At 41.3% G+C, this 25,279-nt stretch overlaps 1 protein-coding gene across 1 annotated transcript in view; it reads right to left on the reverse strand.

The window, feature by feature from the left end:
- Positions 1-25,279, reverse strand: part of PXDNL (peroxidasin like) — a 306,963-nt gene that overhangs the window by 95,881 nt on the left and 185,803 nt on the right. Inside the window, exons 5-10 of the mRNA XM_005279926.4 lie at positions 24,932-25,003; positions 23,099-23,170; positions 18,045-18,214; positions 10,252-10,369; positions 2,723-2,892; positions 1,916-2,185 (exon numbers count right to left, since the gene is read on the reverse strand). Coding sequence (XP_005279983.2) covers positions 1,916-2,185; positions 2,723-2,892; positions 10,252-10,369; positions 18,045-18,214; positions 23,099-23,170; positions 24,932-25,003 — 872 coding nt within the window. The remainder of the gene's footprint in view (positions 1-1,915; positions 2,186-2,722; positions 2,893-10,251; positions 10,370-18,044; positions 18,215-23,098; positions 23,171-24,931; positions 25,004-25,279) is intronic.

A 25,279-nucleotide genomic window follows, 5' to 3' on the forward strand; every position in this document is an offset into this window, starting at 1 on the left:
TTTCAAACCATCTGTGTTGACCTAACTCGGCCCTTGTTGATGTCAATGGAAGCAGAATTAGGCCAATAGTGAGCACTTCAAAACTCCCACCCACAACACAATTTAAGTGACCAATCATATAGCATAAATAGCAAATTGCAAACAACAAATATTTAGAGAAAGTATTTTGTAAATAATCCAAAGGCTAAACTGGTTGGAAAAAATGGCTCAAACAATTCGAAACTGTAAAATAAATATTTAAAAATAATTTCTTCATAAATAATTTCTAAAGAGAAAAAAAGATAAATGATTAATGAAGAATCTATATCCAGCTGTGTTCCAGACTGTGGACATTTTCTGTCATAGTCCATCTTCTGTATCTCTGTGTATCAGTTTGCATTAGATACGCAGTAACAGTTTTCAAGTACATAAAAGGTTGTTACAAGGAGGAGGGAGAAAAATTGTTCTCTAACTTCTGAGGACAAGAAGCAATAGGCTTTAATTACAGCAAGGACAGTTTAGGTTGGACATTAGGAAAAACTTCCTAACTATCAGGGTGGTTAAGCACTGGAATAAATTGCATAGGAAGGTTGTGGAATCTCAGTCATTGGAGATTTTTTAAGAGCAGATTAGACAAACACCTGTCAGGAATGGTCTAGATAATACTTAGTCCTGCTTTGTGTGCCGGGGACTGAATTAGATGACCTCTCGAGGTCCCTTCCAGTCCTACGAGTCTATGATGAAAAGCACGGCATAAAAACATACTCTTACATTTGATTAATTATTGCAACTCATATCTAGGAATGAATCCTCACACACTCAACAAGCTCCAGTGGGTGTAAAACACATCAGGTTGTCTGCTTAGCAACACAGTTCACCATAAACACATCACCCCAATGCTCAGCTCTCTGCACTGGCTCCCTGTTGAATACAGAGTCAAGTTCAAGGTCTCCAGCGTGAACATCAAAGCCGTCCCTGGGATTGGCTCTAACTATCTGAGACATTGCATCTGCCTCTGCCACAATGACTTCCTCTGACATCTATGATCCATCAGCATAATAAAGCTGTTGAACAATGGGGGAGACTCATGACTGCAGAAAACACCGGGGAACTAGATTATGGGTCCCAGTACTGCAAGGGACCACATTTTCAGAACAAAATGCAAAACTTATTTATTTGACTTAGTTTTCCCCAAGCAGGTTTTTCCACACACCCCCAAAATGTACATCCATACACAAGCAAACAAGCCAACAAGCCAAACCCCTCTAAAACTAGAAATTATTTTCCTTACTGGCTAGAAAGAGGGTTTGGGGATTTTTTCGTTTTTAGACACTATGGGTCATATAAGTTTACCCAACTGCTTATTTAACTATAAGGTCCTAAAATGGACCATCAAGTTTGATCAAAGTTAACTCAAATGGTTATGTCAGCCTGTAGCAGGGGTAGCCAAATGATGTCTTGCACACCATCAACTATTTTGGGTGTAGCTGTGCTGGTCAATGTTGGTCTTTCCTGATTTTATACAGCTGGTGTAAAATATTCTCATATAAACAAACCAAATTCATCCCTTGTGTATCTCTACTAGAGTCAATGGAGTTACCAGGGATGAATTTGGCCCAGTGTTTTACTAATAAACGTTGAATGCTTGAAATACTAATATATAGTTCTAATAAATTGACTCTTGAGGGCTCAGTTCTGCCCTCAGATATGTATACACCTCTACTGTTCAGTCAACAAGTATTGTGTACATGTGTATCTGAGGCAAAATTTGACTAACAGACATATTAGTATAGACCAGACAACAGATTGCAAGACAACAAAGAGTCCACATTTTCATCATACAGTTCAAAGCACACATCTTAACACACATGACCTGAAAGCTATGTTTCATGCTTGAGCCATGGAAATCTCAACAGCAGCTTCATGTTCTACTTACCTTGAACAATAATATTTGCTGATGCTTGGATAAAGCCCTGGTTGTTATGAGCATGGCAGATAAACTGATTGTGGTCCTGCAATGTGACGTTCTGAATGAAAAGTCCTCCAGAAGAAGTGATGTTGTACCTGGATTCATCCAGCAACTCTCCATTTCCTCTCGTCCAGCTGATGTGAGGTTGGGGGTGGCCTGTGGCCATGCATTCCAAAGTGGTGCTGGTGCCAACTAATACCTCTGTATTCTGGGGTTGAATGATAAAACTGGGCTTGGCTAGGGAAGAAAGAGAAAAACAAGGTGAAAAGGGGCTTTAATTTCCACCATTTGAAACTAAACTGCTATGCTACTCTTTGAGTAAGGATGATCTTTCATGTAAAGCACTGGTCTAAGACTCTGAAGATCGAAGTTCAATTCTCAAGTCTGCTGCAGACTTCCGGATGGCCTGGGGAAAATTACATCATGTCCCTCTGCCTCAGATCCTCATCCGTAAAATAGGAATGACAACACTTCCTTTCTCCCACTTCTGGTCCCCTTAAATTTTAAGCGCTTCCAGCAGGGATTCTCTTATTATGTGTTTGTGCAGTGCAAAACAAAATGGGGCCCTGATCTTGATCAGAGCAGTACTGTAATTCAAATTAATAATATGAAAAATTATACAAACTTAAGTGAATACTTACTAACCCTCAAGTAGAGGTTTGGGGATGTTTTAAGGAATATATCTGAGAATTAAAAAGAGATATATGTGTATTCAAGTAAATGAAAAATGTGTTTCCAAACTAGACATAACGCAAAGAAGCAGAAAGTATTTACTTGGAACACTGGAGTATCTGAGGAAAGCACTCTGTGTCTTGACTTCGCCTGCCACATTCCGGGCCATACATTGATAGACGCCTTGGTCAGATTCTCTGGTATTCTGAATCATGAGGGTCCCATCTTCAAGCAAATTCAACCGCCTGTCATCTTTCATATCCAACGAGTGGCTGAAAATAGAGGAGAACTCTGACAAGTTATCTTTGTCAAATCCGCATATTTTGAAACACTTCTATCATCTTACAAATTAAGAAAAAGACACTGAATATTTTTGGAAAAAGTATAAAGACCAGATCCTGATGGCAAACAAGTGCATTTACTATACATTAATAGATCATCAGCATATTATGAAATTTGAATTTCATACTTGGGATGGAGGATAAATTAATGATACTGGGACCATGCAATGTTTCGATGCAATAGTCAGCTTCTAATTATGGGTCTAATAGTGTGAGGTGCTGCACACCCTCATCTCCCAGTGAAGATAATGGGAGAGGAGGGCTCTCAGCACCTTGCAGGAACGAGCCCTCTGTTAAGTTCTTGTATTTATTCTGATTTTATTTAATAAAATGGTATAAATTGTCCCCGGTTCTAACAGTACAAAGTAGTAAGATTCCATCCTCTGTACATGGTCGCATCAAGGTTACCTGGATTTGGGTCTGGGTCCTGTGGAGAGCACAGGTATTGTACAGCCACTACTCCCCTCTGTGAACAAGTGGGGAGGAGAAAGGAGTGGATTTTGACCCTGCCTTTCCATTCCCCAGTGGAGCTGGCTAAACACATGAAGATAAGTGAACAACACCCTTTACAACACTGCAGTCAATTATTTTATCCTAATGCAAGAGGGACAAGGTACTTTGGGATGAACTTGTGAAACATTTATACATTACCTCTTACTCAAGGCTGTCATTAAACCCCACATTCTAGCACATGTGTTTTGTTTTTAATTGGCAATTGTTCTTTTAATTTTGCTGTTACCATGCTGGATTTGAGATTACACACCAGAAGAGCATTTGTTTACTCATTTGGGGCATCAGTATTGTTTGCTCAGGGCAAAATTTCTTTGTTCCTTTTTTCTGACTGATGCAGTGTGACAGTTTCTTATGAAAATAACTTGCAAAAATTTTAGTTTGCTTAGGCAGACTGGAATAGTTTGGTTTTAACAAGGTTCTGCAGTGTTTGTAAACAATTATCCATCTATGTTGGCTACTGTAGATTTGCAAAAGGACATTCAAGACACGTAGCCAGTAGCTTCTTCCGAAGCAACTTCCCTGCTGGGCAACATGGTGTGACTATGATACAAGCAGCGTAAACACACAGAGTGACTCTTCTGGAACAGTTTGTACCGTGGTTGGGGGTATGTATTTTTTTCCCCACAAAGCTTCAGTTATAGCTGAATTAATTGAAGAAGATTTTTTTTAAATAATCTGAGTTTCAAACTACAATTAAGTATACTAAGTGACAATAGTATAACATCTTTGACAAAAAACAAGCACTTTGAATAAGGAATAATAAGCATTCAGAGGCAAGGAATTTTAAGGACAAAAGGACATAATAAATCTTACACGTCTTATATTATAAAAAAATACATTATTTTCTCAAATATAAAGAAATGCATATTTCATCACAACCATCTTGGATTATTTTAAAAATTGATTATTTTTGTTACCTTGTTTTCAGTATCTAAATACTTTTATTTGGAGGGGCTTTTTAAATGGGGGAAATGTCAGTTAATCTATTTATCAACTAACAGCAGAAGTTCTGGGTACATTACTTATATAATTACTGATTCTTAAGAATAATGACAGATGTGTGGTTTCAAGTGTGATCACATTCAATTTCTTTATTGAGTACCACTTTTCATAACCCTGAGGGCTAGGGTGAATAAATGGTCAATTTCAATCTTTTTGAAAGAAATTATTTTTTAAAATATATAGGGACCTTCAGCTGAATCTCCCCCCTTGTCTTTATGACATCAAGTAGCAGCCCAGCCCCAGACTGGTTCAATTTCTTTAAACCCACCCTAAAAGCAGGGAAGGGGAATGAAACACCTGTGTCCCACACAACACACACAAGGACCTGGTGCATCTTAAGGGTTGAATAAGCTACCCAAAGAAGAGAGGTAGTTGGGAAAAAGTGGGGAGGTTGCTACGAGAAGGGAGAGGCAGAAGTGCTACAGATATCTCCCCCTTCTTGCCCCGTGCCCAGGAACTGGGAACAGTTTTGGCGTTAAAGTGAGAAACACGCTGCTTCCAGTAATAGTAGACATGGGTTGGGGGGTGAGGGGAGTGAAAAGTGGGAGGCAGTCATGTCTGGAAATACTTGTGACAGCCCCCACCCCCATTCCTTTAAGAAGATGGTACAGCCTGCTGAAGAACAAACTCTTCTTTCCAAGAAAGATGAGGGTATGCTGGGGACCTTAAGCCAGGGAATCAACTGCTGGCCTTCCCCCTGCCCCTGCCAGTTCTTGCTGCTGACTGGCTCTGTGCTCCCTTCTGAGTCAGCAACTCTTTGTCCTCTGTCCGGTGAGAGGAAAGGGAAAGTAGACAGGGACTGTGAGTCTTCTCTAGGGTATGCCTCTTGGTGTGAGGTATTTGTCCATTGCACCCCAGAAATCACTCACTGTCTTGGCTTGTATTTATGAAGAGGGACATCAGGGAGCAGAAACTCACTTTTTCTGAAGGGTTTTGAGGCATGTGTATATTTTGAGATACTGGTGAAAGAACCATATTAACTTTGAGTCAGATTAAGGCTGCTGTGAAGGAATATGCATGTCTTTATACTCGATAAGAATGACATTTGTTTATTATATGGACGGTGACGTTACTAACTATTCATCCTTTTCCTTTTTTAGCTCTTGGTTTTGTAAATGTTGTGACAGGCAGCCATATGGTTGTTACTTAGAAATCTTTATTTTGCAAATGAAATAAGAAACTAAAGCAAAACTTGTTTTATGTTTTTTCGTCTTGTGTAGGTATACACATACACTTATTGATTTTTTTAATAACTGGGATGCATGCACCACCAGATTATTAAATTAAAGGTATGAAAGGAATTAACCAATCTAATAAGAGTCTAGCTTCATTCAAGCCTGAATTCAGAAAAGTACTGAGGACAGTACATAAGTGTGTTCTTAATGTTGAACATGTTGTTCTATTGGATTTAAGTACGTGTTCAAAGTTAAGCACATACTTCAGTGATGTCCTGAACAGAGATGGACTAAGCATGTACTCAAATGCTTTTCTAAAAAGAAACGTCAGTGTGCACTTGGCAAAGAATACAAAATCATGAGATAGAATGCACAGCACAGCCTACCTTCATTCCAAACAGGGGAAAGATGTGTGATGGAGTATATAAATTCCACACTGGGACAGAAGGGGTTAAGGAGCAGTTATGGGCCAGGTAGCTCCATCCCGCTGCACCTGCAGAGCCTGCTCCAGCTGGAGGAGGAGTTTAAAAGAGAGCCAGACAGCAGAGAACGAGACACCTATCTTGGGAGCTCCTGAGCAAGGGTGCAGCATTACTGCTGGCTGCAGGAGAGAAGACTGCAAGTGGCAGCTGCCCCAGGGAGGGACTAGCCTTTTCCTAGGACTAGGCAACTCTTCAGTCCATCTTCTGGTGGATCATTTGCAAGGCTTTTGACCACACCCTGGACTGGAAAGGGAAGTGGTAGGAAGCAGCTGAGGGAGGCAGCCCGGAAGCACTTGGTATTTGATATTGCTGCCTCTCATTGGGCCCTGGGCTGAAACCCAGTGGAGAGGGAGGGCCTGGGCTCCACTACCAACACTCCTCTTGCAAAGGGGGAAAAACCCTTTTCTCTTGGAGAAAAGGAGGATAGAAACATTGCAAGCACTGAGGATAGGGCATACGTCCCACAGTAGCCTGCACCTGGGCTGAGACTCTTATGTAGGGGTTGTCGGACTTGTAAGCAAGGTCTGAATGAGCTCTCCCCTGATATCTAGTGATGAGCCAGAGGAAAAGACTGCCCAGAGCAGACCATGTTTGCACAGACATGCCTACTCTGCCTAGGTGCACAACAGTTGGAACTGCTTTGCCAAAATGATCAATTTTAGCTGGTTTTGGGTTCAAGTCACCTTTGTATTTGAATGCACAGGTAATGAAATGTTGTTATCCTCACTGTATGAGTAAAGGGCAGCAGAACTGTGCTTAGCATGCCCAGATTGAGGGGGTCACCCTAAACTGAATCTCACCTGCTAAGCAGGGATTAAGGATGTCAAAGCCCAGTGAAGAGGAGAGTGTGAGGGGACAGGAATCTGCCCAAAGAGTCCTAGATGCCGTTGGACCTGCTCTCCTCCATCATTCAATGGCAGAGCTGATTGGACTCAACTGAGAGTCATTGTTTCTGGTGGGTGATTCCTAGAGCGGACATCACTGGTGAGCAGGTCTAGGGGCTAAGCAGTAGACACTGTGTGGAGACAGTGAAAGACAACACAGAGACTGCACTGGCTCTGAGGTTCCCTCCTACCTGCTGAAATCACTGAGAGATGGGTTCAGTGACAGAACCTCAGAACATGATGTTGCGGAGCAGCAAGCAGCGGCAGCAGAGAAGCAGTGGCCAGTGGCGGCAGAGAAACAGCAGCAGCTGTGAGCCAGTTGCAGAGGCAGCAGCTGAGACATTGCCCGATGTCCCCTCAGGGGCGGGAGGTGAACCCCATGAACACACCACTGAACTCTTCACTAGCGGAGGACCACCAACTGTGAGTGAGGTGCAGCAGAGGGAGAGGGGACTGATGTTTTAAACGAGCATTTGTTCATTGGACTTTCCCTCCAGTAGGTGAGAAATTGAAGCAAAGGACACGGTACAAAGTTCTTTTGTTATACACAGACTCAGTGCTTGTGAGTGGGGAAGTATTGCCTCTGAGAGGCGCCTCGGCATGGTGTTAAGTTTTCCCACATTAGTGGGTGGGACTATTGTTTTATATTGTTAAGAGGGACCCCAAAACATTGAAGCCAGCCCTTGTTGCTGCCAACTCCACCTGACAGAAGAGTTACAGACGTCTATATATTTGGTTAGACACTGTTACCTACGCCTCCCCGGAAGGGGGTTGGCTCCACTGGTGAGCTTGCCAAAGGGTCTAGTCATTGTCTACCAGAAGAGAGACCCCCACTGCATTGGAGCAACCACCAGTAGGGGACACAAGAGAAGGGGTGAGGCATGAGCCAGGTACCTATCCAAAATGTGGTACCACCAATAGGGACAGCCTGTCAGGGCATGCTAAAAATCATAGAAAATTAATCGATCTGGTTGAACATTTTCTGACAACAGTTTTCTGTCTCAAAAATATTGATTCAAGTAAACTGAAACGTTTCACAGGAATATATCACTTCAGTCAAAATCTTTGTCAGGAAATTATTGAAACATTTCATTTCAATAAGGATAAAATCTTTTCTTTCTATTTTATCATTTTGACTTTTATATTATAATATAATTTTTAAGACAACATTAAAAATAAGTTTTAAACATAAAGGTCAAAATGATAAAATAGAAATGTTTTGATAACAATTAAATGAAATATTTTGGAATATTTTATTTTGTAAAATACCATTTTTACTTTTTGTTCCAATTTGCCGTGAAACCAAATTTTGAAATCTCAGAATTTCCCAGAGAATGAAAATTCAATTTTCAACTAGCTCTCCAAATTAACTGACAGACTGAAGAAAAGGACTCACATTCTTAGCCAATGCCCATCAGACTCAGCAATAATACCTCCTAGACAAGTCACTTAATCATTCTGTGCTTCAGTTAGGCCATCTTAAAAATGCGTCTCAATGTTTTCATATTACGTAGTGCTTTTTTCATCTGTAGGTCTCAGAGCACTCTGGGTAAGTAAGCATGATTAGTCTGATTTTGCAGTTGGCTTCACTAAGTACAGATATGTGAAGCAATTTCCATGAGGCATTATGGTCTAGGGCAGGGGTGGCCGACCTGTGGCTCCGGAGCCACATGTGGCTCTTCAGAGGTTAATATGCGGCTCCTTGTATAGGCACCGACACCGGGACTAGAGCTACAGGTGTCAACTTTTCAGTGTGCCGGGGGGTGCTCACTGCTCAACCCCTGGCTCTGCCACAGGCCCTAACCACACTCCACCCTTTCCCACCCCCTCCCCTGAGCCTGCCGTGCCCTCGTTTCTCCCCTTCCTCCCCCCCCCCGCCCCCGGGGCCTCCTGCATGGCACAAAACAGCTGATCGGGAGGTGTGGGGAGGGTTGTGGAAGGCGCTGATCAGCGGGGCTGCCGGTGGGCGGGAGGCGCTGGGAGCGGGCGGGTGGCAAGCTGATGACATGTTACTGTGGCTCTTTGGCAATGTACACTGGTAAATTCTGGCTCCTTCTCAGGCTCAGGTTGGCCACCCCTGGTCTAGTGGATATAGGGTGACCAGACGTCCCGATAAAATCGGGACTGTCCCGATTTTGAGGCATTTGTCCTGCGTCCCGACCGAACTATGGTCGGGACGCCATTTGTCCCGATATTTTGTTTCGGGCGTTTGTTTGTTTGTTTGTTTTTTAAACACGCACCCGTCCGGGTCTTCGGCGGCAATTCAGCGGCGAGTCCTTCAGTCGCTGACGGTCTTCAGCGGCGGGTGCTTTCTTTGGCGGCAAGGTTTATTACCCGCTGGCGAAATGCTGCCGCAGACTGTCAGCGACTGAAGGATCCTCCGCCGAATTGCCGCGGAAGACCTGCACGGGTGAGTGTAAAAGGCACCCCCCTTGCAGCAGTCCCAATATTGTCCACTTAGCATCTGGTCACCCTAAGTGGATAACACATGGATCAAGTGCCTCAAGCTATGGCTACATTGCAACTGGGACAACACACATGGGAATACCTGAGCTAGCTTTGACTGAGCTAGTTTGCCAAAAAATAGCAATGTATTGCAATGACACAAGCAGTAGCACAGGCTAGCCACCTGAATACATAGGTCAAGTCCTGGGTGGGCTCGTACTTGAAGACAAGCCTGTGACACCAGCCCTGCTGTTGTGGCTACTGGAATATGTGCTGCAGTCACAACTCCCAGTTGCAGTGTATACCTACCTTTAGAGATTAGAGTTCTATTTATGGCTCTCTCACAAGCATCCTATGTCACCTCTGGCAAATCATTTTAACTTTCTGTTCCTCAGCTACCTCATCTGGAAAATGAACCTGTGCACATTGCACCTAAGGCATGGGGGAGTTCTGATGGAAAATGCAAGGGAGGAGGCATTTTAAAGGACCCTGGAGTTCCCTCTCATTTTTAAAAATAGGCCAAGGCAGCATAGAGGTCAGTGAAGAAAGTATTAAATAATAACTTTTCCCCCCCCATGAGTTTCATTGAAAATGAATTGTGTAGAATTTTCATAACCAGTCTCATACAGAGTGACTTAGATTAGAAAACAAACAAACAAACACACACACACACACACACACACACACACACACTCATTCTAGATTGCTAGTCCACAAACCCAGGTGTTAATAATAATTAGCATTTGAAAATAGACTAGTATACATGTGTAATGATTGGTTAAGATTTACTTGTTATGTATCCAAATTATCTTGGGTTTAGGATTTCCTTCTGCTTTGCAAGTAAAGTAGACAGTATTCCCTGGGGTAACATCTGCATCCCGTGGCTCAGAAGTAATACGAGGTTTCTCTGCAAGAAAAAGGAAAGGGTAAGAACAAAAGACACCAAAAAGTTTAATGCTGACTTTTGGAAGGAAAACATAATTTTTCAAAATGATTTAAGAGGTTTTGTTAGGAAAATGACACAGCATACACTAAGCACCCGCTCTTGAAATCAGATTTGCTATTGCGAGTCTTAAGTTTTGCGGTTGGTAAATAATTAATATAATTTGTTTGTTTAAACTCTGACTTCTGCCTATTAAATGTAAATGATCTTGTTTAGAAATTTAAAAAATGCTGTTTTTTCTAAAACACTCCACAACATTTGCATCCAGGAACCTATAATGTAACTGATGTAATGTAAGTTTTTTAAGTTCATTGCTAAAGGCAAGATGCAATGATAGTTGTGAGAAAAGTGACATTTCTGACCATAATCTCCTCAGGACTGATTTCTTGTATGGTACTGAGTATTTTCTTACAGCTCCACAAATAAGATAAATACATTGAAAAAAACAGTAAAACACATAAAATAAAATAAAAATATTTATAAACGGGATGCCATTGAAAAATGTCTATTGGACTGAGAAGATTTTTGAGTCTATCAGTATTTCCCATTTTAAGAAAAAAAAGAATCTTTCATATACTGGTAGAATCTTTCAACATGGAAAAGAAAAAACAACAACCTTTAAAATGTGACCACTGTATTTTCAAGCAATTTACATAATCATGCTCGTATATTATTCAGTATTAGGATCTAGGATTGGGTTAGTCTATTTTCCTATTTTGGTGAATCTATTTATGTATGTTTTAGTTTATATAGTCTGTAAAATCAAAACCTTTCTTACTTACTATAGAAGAGAAAATGCTTCAAGTTTAGGAAGAAAATGTGCCAGTACACTAGAATTGGTCAGGAATTTTCTGTCAGAAAATGCCCTTTTCGCACAATCAAAATTTGCTGTGGAAAAAAATTCATTTTTCCACAGAGAAATCCAAATGTCAGTTCTTTAGCTATCTGTAAGGGTCTTGTTAATTTCACTTTCTGCAGGCTGCTGGCAAGCTCAAAAAATCAGCTTCAGTTCTCCCAAAATGATTTTTTTCTGAAAATTCCTTCCTGTGAAAAAATTTGCAGTTTTGACTTTTTGTCATGATTTGGGATGATTTTTATTTCAGAAACACACAAAATTGGTCATGGGAAGGGATTTCAGTTTCCAGTCATATCTATAGTACACGGGTTTATGTTTAAAATAGCAGGACATCATGGGCTCAGGTTAACTGTAGATCATTACACCTGTAGATTTTATATGCACTGTTAGTAACATTTTGCAAGCATTTGCACTAATGTTAACTATCTGCTTATTTTATGTAGCTTACTGATTGCAAAACAATGAACATTTTCATCTTTCAGTATTACAGAAATATAGTGGCCAATACATTACATTGTATTGATGCTTTCAGACATAAACTTCACAGCCATGAGACAAACTTACACATTTTAGTAAATGTAAAGCAGAAAAGGTCTTAATCAGAGTTGTTTTTGGAAAAGGAAAAGTTACAATGACCATTATGATAGTGTTATCCATAATGTTCTTTAAAAATTATGAAAAATGTGGTAAAAACCAAAACTATGTCCATTCCAAACCCTTCAGAATGAAAACAATTTTAAAATATTTCCCAGAACTAGTTTTTCATTCAGCTCCATTTCATAGATTCATAGATTCTAGGACTGGAAGGGACCTCGAGGGGTCATCGAGTTCAGTCCCCTGCCCGCATGGCAGGACCAAATACTGTCTAGACCATCCCTGATAGACATTTATCTAACCTACTCTTAAATATCTCCAGAGATGGAGATTCCACAACCTCCCTAGGCAATTTATTCCTGTGTTTAACCACCCTGACAGTTAGGAACTTTTTCCTAATGTCCAACCTAGACCTCCCTTGCTGCAGTTTAAACCCATCGCTTCTGGTTCTATCCTTAGAGGCTAAGGTGAACAAGTTTTCTCCCTCCTCCTTATGACACCCTTTTAAATACCTGAAAACTGCTATCATGTCCCCCCTCAGTCTTCTCTTTTCCAAACTAAACAAACCCAATTCTTTCAGCCTTCCTTCATAGGTCATGTTCTCAAGACCTTTAATCATTCTTGTTGCTCTTCTCTGGACCCTTTCCAATTTCTCCACATCTTTTTTAAAATGCGGTGCCCAGAACTGGACACAGTACTCCAGCTGAGGCCTAACCAGAGCAGAGTAGAGCGGAAGGATGACTTCTCGTGTCTTGCTCACAACACTCCTGTTAATACATCCCAGAATCATGTTTGCTTTTTTTGCAACAGCATCACACTGTTGACTCATATTTAGCTTGTGGTCCACTATAACCCCTAGATTCCTTTCTGCCGTACTCCTTCCTAGACAGTCTCTTCCCATTCTGTATGTGTGAAACTGATTTTTCCTTCCTAAGTGGAGCACTTTGCATTTGTCTTTGTTAAACTTCATCCTGTTTAATTCAGACCATTTCTCCAATTTGTCCAGATCATTTTGAATTATGACCCTGTCCTCCAAAGCAGTTGCAATCCCTCCCAGTTTGGTATCATCCGCAAACTTAATAAGCGTACTTTCTATGCCAATATCTAAGTCGTTGATGAAGATATTGAACAGAGCCGGTCCCAAAACAGACCCCTGCGGTACCCCACTCGTTATGCCTTTCCAGCAGGATTGGGAGCCATTAATAACAACTCTCGGAGTACGGTTATCCAGCCAGTTATGCACCCACCTTATAGTAGCCCCATCTAAATTGTATTTGCCTAGTTTATCGATAAGAATATCATGCGAGACCGTATCAAATGCCTTACTAAAGTCTAGGTATACCACATCCACAGCTTCACCCTTATCCACAAGGCTCGTTATCCTATCAAAGAAAGCTATCAGATTGGTTTGACATGATTTGTTCTTCACAAATCCATGCTGGCTGTTCCCTATCACCTTACCACCTTCCAAGTGTTTGCAGATGATTTCCTTAATTACTTGCTCCATTATCTTCCCTGGCACAGAAGTTAAACTAACTGGTCTGTAGTTTCCTGGGTTGTTTTTATTTCCCTTTTTATAGATGGGCACTATATTTGCCCTTTTCCAGTCTTCTGGAATCTCTCCTGTCTCCCATGATTTTCCAAAGATAATAGCTAGAGGCTCAGATACCTCCTCTATTAGCTCCTTGAGTATTCTAGGATGCATTTCATCAGGCCCTGGTGACTTGCAGGCATCTAACTTTTCTAAGTGATTTTTAACTTGTTCTTTTTTTATTTTATCTGCTAAACCTACCCTCTTCCCATTAGCATTCACTATGTTAGGCATTCCTTCAGACTTCTCGGTGAAGACCGAAACAAAGAAGTCATTAAGCATCTCTGCCATTTCCAAGTTTCCTGTTACTGTTTCTCCCTCTTCACTAAGCAGTGGGCCTACTCTGTCTTTGGTCTTCCTCTTGCTTCTAATGTATTGATAAAAAGTCTTCTTGTTTCCCTTTATTCCCGTAGCTAGTTTGAGCTCATTTTGTGCCTTTGCCTTTCTAATCTTGCCCCTGCATTCCTGTGTTCTTTGCCTATATTCATCCTTTGTAATCTGTCCTAGTTTCCATTTTTTATATGACTCCTTTTTATTTTTTAGATCATGCAAGATCTCGTGGTTAAGCCAAGGTGGTCTTCTGCCACATTTTCTATCTTTCCTAACCAGCAGAATAGCTTGCTTTTGGGCCCTTAATAGTGTCCCTTTGAAAAACTGCCAACTCTCCTCAGTTGTTTTTCCCCTCAGTCTTGATTCCCATGGGACCTTACCTATCAGCTCTCTGAGCTTCCCAAAATCTGCCTTCCTGAAATCCATTGTCTCTATTTTGCTGTTCTCCCTTCTACCCTTCCTTAGAATTGCAAACTCTATGATTTCATGATCACTTTCACCCAGGCTGCCTTCTACTTTCAAATTCTCAACGAGTTCCTCCCTATTTGTTAAAATGAAGTCTAGAACAGCTTCCCCCCAGTAGCTTTTTCAACCTTCTGAAATAAAAAGTTGTCTGCAATGCAGTCCAAGAATTTGTTGGATAGTCTGTGCTCTGCTGTGTTATTTCCCCAACATATATCCGGATAGTTGAAGTCCCCCATCACCACCAAATCTTGGGCTTTAGATTATTTTGTTAGTTGCTTAAAAAAAGCCTCATCCACCTCTTCCACCTGGTTAGGTGGCCTGTAGTAGATTCCTAGCATGACATCTCCCTTGTTTTTTACCCCTTTTAGCCTAACCCAGAGACTCTCAACACTTCCGTCTCCTATGTCCATCTCTACCTCAGTCCAAGTGTGTACATTTTTAATATATAAGGCAACACTTCCTCCCTTTTTCCCCTGTCGATCCTTCCTGAGCAAGCTGTACCCATCCACACCAACATTCCAATCATGTGTATTATCCCACCAAGTTTCAGTGATGCCAACAATGTCATAGTTGAATTTATTTATTAGCACTTCCAGTTCTTCCTGCTTATTCCCCATACTTCTCGCATTTGTATATAGGCATCTAAGATACTGGTTTGATCTTTCCTCCCAGCTTTGTCCTGACCCTCCTTTCTCTCTGCCAATATAGCCCACACTCCCTCTCATTTCCGACCCATCTCCCCGGTCTCCATGTTCCCCACTTACCTGTGGGCTTTGCTCACCTGTCCCCGTCGAACCTAGTTTAAAGCCCTCCTCACTAGGTTAGCCTAGTATTTTGTAGTAAGATACCTAGTAGTTGACACTGGTATTATATTAACCAGCCTGTCAATGTAAAGTAGTCATATCCTACCACAGACATTTTGTAGGAAACTTTCATTGGCTTAACACGGATTCTATTATAGTATGATAGTTGGATATAGCCTAGAAAGGCTGTAGTTAAGAGTGACACTATATTTGCACTAAATTAATGAATATGTACAGTCTGGTTCACCAAACAACAAAACTCTTTAAAATGTAATATTGTCATGTTCATTTTCCTCTGGCTGTGATATTTGCTTCCATGACACCACGTGATAGTTCACAATGATAGAAGATCTCTCTCTCTCTCTCTGAGTTACATGTTTCAGTGCATGCAAAGGAGGAGGTGGATGGAAGAATATGCTTTGGAAGCAGAAATTTTAATTAACATTTTAATATCCTGAAACAGTAAGTACCTTAAAACTCCCATAATAAAACTGGGATGTCTGGTCACCTTAATCTACCATAAAAGCACATAGAAGTAATGGGCATTAAATTAGACTACACTACTAATCACTTAACATTTTACATTAATTTAATTTGAATATAATTGAGTTTTTGATTAAAGGTTTCAGAATCCTTCACTTATCAATTAAAATCTAGAAGTGACAGATGTTCAGACAGACGTTACAACTTTCACAGTAAATTGCTTATTTTTCTGTAGCTTTCTCTGCTGCCTATAATCCTTCCATTCATTTTTTTCATCTCTTAATCACATCTTTTCAGCCACATACACAAAGACAGACTCCCAAACTAACCTAGACAAATACATCTTTAAAAGATAGTTAGTATAGTTGGACATATTTAATTCAAAATCAATAAATCTAGTTATCTTAGTATCCATATACTCAAATTCTAGTTTACATTGCTCCAAGGTGCACCCTAGAGGAACCATAGAGTTGAGATGGGTCATTCAGACTCTACCTTCTATTAAGAGTTACAGAGAGACCATTCTGAGGGACATAAGACACAGTACTAATGGAGGAATTCTGCACCACTGCATGCACACAGAATTCATGTCCCCTGGAAATTTCTTTGCTTCCCCACAGAAAAATGACTTTCTGACAGGGAAGCAAAGGAAAGCTGCAAGAGTGGTCACACACCCCTCCTCAGCAGTGCAGGCATATAGTTTTGGGAACCTGGAGGTGCCAGGGGAGTGGTAAATCACGGTGGTGGGGGATGGCTGGAGACGCCCCAGCCAGTGGCTCCTACGCTGTACTGGACTCAGCTCCTCTTTGCCTGCAATGAGCATCTGGGACCAGATCAGATCCGATCCACCCTCAGAAATCTCCCCTGACAGTGGGAAGATCTGCACCACCCCATCCCCCAATTCCTGACTCCATCACTCCACAGCCATGGGGAAGCGCTATCTCATAGAACTGGAAGGGACCCTGAAAGATCATCAAGTCCAGCCCCCTGCCTTCACTAGCAGGACCAAGTACTGATTTTTGCCCCCGATCCCTAAGTGGCCCCCTCAAGGATTGAACTCGCAACCATGGGTTTAGCAGACCAATACTCAAGCCACTGAGCTATCACTCCCCTTTGTGGCAAAGAGTTCCACAGTCTAACTTATATAGATTCTGAAAAAAAAATCTCCTTCATCCACCTTAAATCCAATACCTTTTAATTTCATTGGGTGTTTTCTAGTTCTTGTATTATTATTAATTATTATTATTATAATAAGTAGGCTGTGCTTTTCTGCCCTTCATGTTCATATGTGCCAACATGACCAGACAATGGCTCCCCATGCAAATTATTCCTTGAATTACTATGAACAGGTATTAACATGGTGAAGGACGGAGGGAAAGATGGATGGACAGACAGACAGAATAACACACTTTGGGGGATACCAAAAAACATTAATGCTATGCTTGAACCGCATTATTATGCCTATTTGCAAGAAGGGAGGAATTCACTCTCTTTCCAGGTATCTTCCAGCATTTGGTTCTCACTTAGAAAACAATACATAGATAAATTTGTTTATCTGGATTGATTTTTAAACATGAAATGAAATCAGTCTTCAAACTGACATTCCTTGATATAAAAATACAATCCAAGATATAACTTTCCACAGAGAAATTAAGTATTGTCTTTACTCATTGTTAATAATCCCATTAAAAGCATTGTGCGTATAGAGAGGCAAGTGCATAAATCTTTGCAGGATTGGCACCTTACTGTATAAACAATGTTAACTCAGACAGAAATTGATCCTTAGTGTTTTTGAGTGATAACACATGAGAACTTTATTAATTTTCACGCACACAATAACAAATATTCCATCATATAATATAAAGGCATGAAGTACATTGTAAGTACAGTTTAGTTTTCTGTTTTTATAATACTCACTAGTATAGATGATTTAAAAAAAACGAAGTAGTAATATAAGATTTCACTACAACCTATTCTATAAAATCTTTGCAGAGAAATGCAGAGAAACTATTTCCTGCATGCTAATTATGGGGATGAATATAGTCTAGTTTAGCAAGGTTCTACTTTAAGTTGTATTTTATGGGGAAAAAAACTGATCATAATCAAAGACTTCAATAGTTCTTCATTTTAAAGACCTGACTAAACCAAAAGCACCTATATTTTAACCGTTTCAATGAAATGTTCATGTTCATGTTCATGTTCGGGGGGGGGGGGGAGGGATAGCTCAGTGGTTTGAGCATTGGCCTGCTAAACCCAGGGTTGTGAGTTCAGTCCTTGAGGGGGCCATTTAGGGAACTGGGGTAAAAATCTGTCTGGGGATTGGTCCTGCTTTGAGCAGGGGGTTGGACTAGATGACCTCCTGAGGTCCCTTCCAATCCTGATATTCTATGATTCTATGAAAATAAATAAATGTAGTTTATTTTCCCTAATATATAAAAATAGATACCTGTAGGCTTAAAGCCAGAAGATGCACAAACAATTTTCTCTCCAAAGATGCAAGCAGCCAACTTAACTTACCACAGTTGAATTCTTCCACTATTAACGATGCAATAGACCTGCCCTGAAGTCTCTTGGGATTTTCACAGTTGGCAGCAGCTTGAGTATTTCCATTTCTGGTATATTCTTTTATTAGTTCAGCCAACCACATTAATTCACAGTCACAAACTAAGGCATTAGAGTCCAAGCGTCTGTGCATACATGAAATAAAAACAACTGTCTAGAATGTACATTAAATAACATGTCACCAACTGGATTATATTTAACATAACTTTTACTATTTTAATGCTAGTACAGTTCCTTCAAAATAACTAAACAGATAATCTGTGTGTCCCCACATACATACATACATGTACGCACACAGTAAAAATCTCTGGCTTGTTACATTTTGCATTTCCTTCCTTCCTGCTTCCCTGCTCAAGATTACAATCTATTCTTCAAAAATGATTTGTCTTTCATATGTTGGCATACAAAGGTAATCTCAAAAACTGCAGTAAACTGCCTTTTAGCTCCAGTATAATTCAGCACAGAACGTTAATAGCCACAAGGTGCAAATATCCATTAGAAAATCTGGCTATGTACAGGAAGGGGTCAGCTATAGCAGTCCCTACTCAGTACACTACAGAGAGAAGTGGATGCATGGATCACTTTCTCTCCACACCAATACACAGTTGCAAGATATAATCTGTTTCCCAGCACTTCAGTGACAAAAGGAATTTGTTGTGTAGTGTCACAGCTGGGTGCAGCAGCATTTCTGGGCAGGGTGTGGGGAGACCCAGGTGTCCTCAGGGACCTCTTACTACACCTTACATCTTGCTCTGGCCCCAGTTTGGCATAGCACTTAAGTAACGTGCTTAAGACCATTCCTACTCCACTGGAAGCTTTTGCTGAAGTTCCATCGGATTCATGTGTATGTTTAAAACTATATATTTGGCTTAAATGCTTTGCTGGGTCCTCTAGAAATGTGCTTCCACTCCTTCCCAATACAGATCCACCTAACTGAACCTCCAGATGACTCATTTTAGTCGTAACTAATGGATGCCTTTATTTAAAAAAATAAATAAATAAAAATAAATTAAAAAAAAAAACCTATCTGGTTTATCTATGTGTTGGTTTCACTTATATGACAACCACCTCCTGTTCAATGGTCAAGAATAAGGCTTGGTCCTAAAAGTAACATTAATAATGATGCCATTCAAAAAACTCACACTATTTAAAGTCAGAGGCAACCAGGAATTTGAAAACTAAACTCTTCAGGTCCATTACACTGTCAGAAGACAGGACACTGGGCTGGATGGACTTTCGGTTTGACCCAGTATGGCCATTTCTATAAACTTTAAAAATGACATGACTGAACTAACAGACATAGAAATATACAGTTGTTTTTGTAATGTTTTCATGAGGTTTTCTCTGTTTCTAAGATAGTATTTGAATGCATGTATACATTTTATGTTGGGTATGTAATATTGATGGGATTCAATTTTCACAGAATAAAATTTTAGGGGCACTTTTTTCTTACCTGTACCTTAAAAAAAATCACCCTTGAAATAACTATTTGGTTATTAGTGTCAGATTCTTGCCCTTAACCTTCTATCATCACACCATACATTCAGAGCCTGCTACATTGCATTTTAGATTGTTCAACTGCAAGGAATATGTCATGATGATGAGGTCAACTGCTATAACGTGAAGGGAATATTGATTTCCATTTATTTCAGGTACTTAAATGACTTCCATTATCTGAGTGCCTCCATAACTTTAATCTGCTTATCTTCACAACACCCCTGTGAGCTAGAGGAGTATTATCATCTCCAGTTTACAGAAGGGGAGCTGAGATACGGACACTGAGGCTCCTAGGTCACAAAGGAAGTCTGTGGCAGAGCAGGGTATTGAATGTTGGTCTCCCAAGACCAAGGTTAATACCCTAACTAATGGAACGTCCTTCTCCCCTATCCCAACCCCTGCCTCCACACACACCCCACTTGGTGTATACTAGTAACTTACGTCAGTATACCTACATTGCTCAGGGGGGTGGAAAAATCTTCCCCCCGTGAGCAACACAGTTATAGCCAGGGCCGGCTCTAGGCACCAGCAAAACAAGCTGGTGTTTGGGGCGGCACATTTTTAGGGGTGGGATGGCCAGCACCAGAATGCCGCCCCTAAAAATGTGCCCCGGCCGCCCTAGCTCACCTCCACTGCTGCTGCCACGGCGCGCAAAACAGCTGATTCACGCGCCGCTACTCGCCCTCCCTCCCAGGCTCTCAAGCCTGGGATGGAGGGGGAGCAGCGGCGCGCGAATCGGCTGTTTCGCACGCTGCGGCGGCTCGGGGTCTCCCCCTCCCTCCCAGGCTCTCAAACCTGGAAGGGAGGGGGAGATCCCGAGCGGCCGTTTCGTGCGCCGCTGCTCCCCCTCCCTCCCAGGCTTGGGTGCTTGGGAGGGAGCGGGAGAAGCGGCGCCCGCGCTGCGGCCACTCGGAGTCTCCCCCTCCCTCCCAGGCTCTCAAACCTGGGAGGGGGGGAGACCCTGAGTGGCCGCAGCGCAGGCACCGTTTCTCCCCCTCCCTCCCTCCCTCCTAGGCTTGAGAGCCTGGGGGGAGGAGGCAGGGCTGGGGATTTGGGGAAGGGGCGGAGTTGAGGCGGGGCGGCCAAAATTGTTTTTGCTTTGGGCTGCAAAAATCCTAGAGCCGGCCCTGGTTATAGCAACCTAACCCCTAGTGTAGACAGCGCTATGTTGATGGGAGGGCTTCTCCTGTTAATATAGCTACCACCTCTTTGTGGGCTAAGCCCACCCAGCAGCATATGCAGTGTCTTCACTGAACTGCTACAGTAGCACAGCTGCATCAGTGAAGCTGTGCTGCTATAGCATTAGTATAAAAGGGTAGACAAGCCCTCTCTCTCTCTCTCTCTCATCTATAAGGGATGCTAACATGTTCAGGATGATTACAGTAGCTTAGCCAGTTATTCTATAAAACCATCCTCCCTGAAAGCTATTTTTCAAATGGTTCTTTTCATATTAAAAGGTGGTGCTTTCTGAAGGTAAAAAGATTAAGCATATAAACACATTTTAAGTGCCTTTCTGTAACAGTGTGGCCCTTGAGGCTCTCTCTCTCTCTGTCATTAGCTGCCCACCAGGAGTAGCAGGCTTACTTGCTTTGCAACTGTTTATTTCTGAGTTTCAGAATTCTTGAATCAAATACAAAAAAAAATAATCAACTAATGGGAAGTTGAATTTTTCTGAACCTCAAAAAGACTGAAAAACAATCAAACAAAATGTTCTCCTGGAAATGATTTTAATGTTCGCTTTTTTTAATCAATATTGTAAGCTGGCAATTGGCTTTTGTGTAAATGGCACTTCTAGTTCCAAAACACTACAGAGAATACTCACCTCAATATATGTATATAGTTCCCATTATCACCAAAAGGAATTACACTCACATATTGATAGGAGAATAGGCCCCTATGGAGGTATTAGTAATACAAAGTCATATGAATCCTCAATTTCTCATTTTTTGTAATAGCAGCATACACACCTAGAGCACACCGATGGGCCATACGGTGTTGGTGTTCTCTTTTCCTTGGTGTTCTTATGTTCCTAGCTTTTGGTAAGGAGCAAGCTAAGGAGCAAGGCTCTATTTTTTACTTCTGCAAACTTTAAGGGTATGTCTACACTGCAATTAAAAACCCATGGCTGGCCCAGGACAACTGACTTGGGCTTGTGGGGCTCGGGCTAAGAGTCTGTTTAATGGCCACGTAGACGCCCAGGCTCGGGCTGGAACCCAGACTCTAGGATCTTGTGTGGTGGCAGGGTCCAGCGCTTTGGTGGCAGCCTGAGCCAGAACATCTACACCACAATTAAACAGGTGTGCAGCCCGAGCCCTGAAAGCCCGTCAGCCGGCATGGGTCAGCCGTGGGTGTCTAATTGTGGTGTAGACATAACCTTTATCCTTGAGACTGTGAGGATAAGACAGTAAAGTTGTGAATGTTTTCTCTTTGGCCATGATTCAGCAAACTGCTTTGACAACTACTGAATTTTAAACATCTCTTAAAGCCCATCATCACTTACTTAACTTTAAGCATGTACTTCTTCACTGGGACTTAAAGACATATTTGATTTTAAGCATGTGCTGAAATATTTTACTGAACAGGGATGGACCTAAGCATGTACTTCAGTGCTTTGCTGAACTGGGACCAATTTGCCAATTCAAATAAATCCTTATGGCCTGGAGACTTTTTAGAGCCTTGAGCCCTGTCCTGGTGCCATGGAAATAGGTGGCAAAATTCCCACCAAATTCAAGGGGGGATAGGATTGAGCCCCTCAAGCAGGAATTTCCACATCTGGTTTTGGAGACATCATGGCTTAGTAACAACAGTTGAGGAACAAACAGCAAAATTAGGAGTTAAATTTAAGTTTTGAAGTCCCACACCTGTAGCTCGCTAACTGATCATGAAATGTGAAAAGGAAGAGGAGGAGGTGCAACAAGAAAGGACTCCTTAAACGTGAGGCTTCTTACTTTTTAACCAATGTTTATTAGTTAGTGAAAACTCTCTCTGTAAGAAAAACATGTATGTCCATTTGCCGACCAAATAGGACATGGAAGAACAGAATGCATGATATTTGCAGGCATATAAAATTAAATGAACCATTTGGTTCTCATGTCTACAAACAGGCATTTCTATTAACTGAGCGTCACCGAATTCTGTCCTGATTTATCCTTAATTCCCCTTATTCCATATTTAGTAGTTGCTATCCACATTCCTTCTCTTCGCCTCATTTGCCTTCCCCTTCATTTCTCATTCTTCAGCCTTGTTCCCTTCCCCCGCCTTTTCTTTCAGCTTTGTGTTTTAAGAAATTTCTTCTAATTTCCGTTCAAATTTCACTTCTTGTGAAACATTAGAACAAACACAGTACATTATGTCACTTTCTCTATCCCATGGTGAAGAGCATGCCAAAAACACTATCAGAAAGCTGTGGTCTTCATTTAACTAACCTAATTAAAAACCTTTCTTCACAGTTCACACAGTTTTGCAATAGAATACGAATATCATTATTTACAAAATTGTTTTCCAACACTTACAGCCTCTTTAGTGAATCCAGATGAGAAAAACTTCCAGCTGGGATCTTAGACAACTTATTGTTATGCAGAAATCTGAGGAACAGAAGATATGCCTTAATAATTGACAGAGTCCTTTACAGAATTAGATATTAATATATTACAAAGAACATGGCTCTGCATTGTATGTTTTAAAATCTGACAAAAAAAACTTGCATAATATTAACAAATTAGTAAAGTTGTCGTTTATAAAAGCTAAGGCTAAGTCGGGGGGAAGGGGTTTATTATTTAACCACATCTTACTAATAAATATTGATTATATTTCTTTCAGATGACAAAAGCAATATCTGAGTCATTTATGACTAATGGCCTTTGTTTTCCCGCAAGAATAGGGGGAAATTTAAACTTTGTAATTAAATACTTCCTGTATAAATTCTTCCCGTGGTTTCAACTGGATAACTCATGCTTCAGTTTTGGTTCTAAGACATTGTGTAGACTTACTGTTCACAGTAAAACAACTGTAATGTTTCCCCATTCAGAGGTGGTTATGTGTCAGCTCTAGGTAAGTGATGTAGCACATCTTTATCATTTCTATTTAAGGCCTTCTCTACACTGAGGATTTCTCCGGATTAGTGCCATCACTAAGCGATGTAGCCACTCCAGTGAAAACTCCTGACAAAGCAACTATTTGAACTGGTTGCATTTAGCTCTGCTTGAAAGTAGCATAATCACCACTAGAGGAAATTGTGACATTTTGGCTATGTCTGTATTACACGCCACTGTCGGTGGTATGTAGGGAATGTGTAGCCGCAGAGACAAGCAGGCTGTGTCCACACTGTGGTGTATAGCTGCACATGAAAGGCTTGGGCAGGGGGAAGGCAGGGAGTGGCGGGGGTAAAGCTTCAGCAGCTCTCCCTATAAAAGCTTTTCCATCCCTGATAGAGAGTTTCCCTGCAGTGGGGAAGGCTTCAGTAGTGGGGAGCTGCTGCACTCTTTCCCTTTGGTGGGGAAGGGCTGTAGCGGTAGGGAGATGGCAGAGCCTTTCCACATTGCTGGAGGCTTTTCCTCTGATGGAGTCTTTCTCCAATTCCTCCCCACTACTGGAGTCTTTTCCTGCAGTGGGGAAAGGCTCTAGCAGCTGGGAGGCAGTGGGACACTACATGGCTAAAAGTAGCAGTGTAGACAGGAGAGCACGGCTTGGGTGAGCAGAGAGCCATGTAGGTTACACTCTTTAGGCCATGTCTATATTCTACTCACCTAAGTCCCACCTCACTGTCATCACTGCGACTTAAACTCATGCTAAGGGAGCTACCGGACGACATACTTTACAAGTCACCAACAGAAAAGTGCACTGTAGACATAGCCTTTGCCTGTTCACACTATGGGTTTGCAGCTTTGAGAGGGGTCTGGCAACTGATGGCTGTAACTGAGGTAAATTCCTAGAGCAGATGAGGCCTTAAATGAGTCACATTTAAAGGTATCATACCAAACAGATTCTGCTACAAAATCCTTCTGGAGTTTTGATTGAAATAATGTCTTTGTTATGTTACTTGAAAGAAATCTAAACTCACTTTCAGAGAGCTCTAAAGTCAATTCACTGAAAATGACAACTTGGGATTGTTTACAGCCATGCAATTCAAACTTGAAATAGTTCTTCTTGGCTGGAGGGTTTGTGAAGGAAATCTGCATTACAATATCTTGCTCTCTTACTAGGGTGACTATTACAGAATTTCCTCTACTTTTCACCACTTCTGTAGATAAAAGGGCACAGAATTTATTTAGGTCAGTCACATTTTGAATGATGAAGACAAATCAAGAACACAGAACTAATGAAAAGTTTGCCCAACCAGCACTTACAATCTTTCTAATTTTGGGAGGTCTCTGAAGGTTTCTGGCTTGACTGTTTCTATTTGATTGAAGTGAATATACCTGTGGAAAGACCATAAATATAGTTATTTCATCTTTTCTGGACATTGTGAAGCAATTGGATAGAAAGAAAATCAATGGCATTGGCTGAAAATACTGAAAGCACCCAACAAACCCACAGAACACAATCTCTGTAAACAGGAAATCCATGTATTTTTAACAATCCTTTTCCCTGCTGATCACAGTGCCAGTTTAAGAACCCACTGATACAGAAGAGGTGAAGCTGATGTCTACCAGCAGGTAGTGGCCCCAAGCCATCACTGTCTGTAACTGAGCAGA

Source organism: Chrysemys picta, chromosome 2 (genome assembly GCF_011386835.1).
Source record: "Chrysemys picta bellii isolate R12L10 chromosome 2, ASM1138683v2, whole genome shotgun sequence".
NCBI classification, from domain to species: Eukaryota; Metazoa; Chordata; order Testudines; family Emydidae; genus Chrysemys; species Chrysemys picta.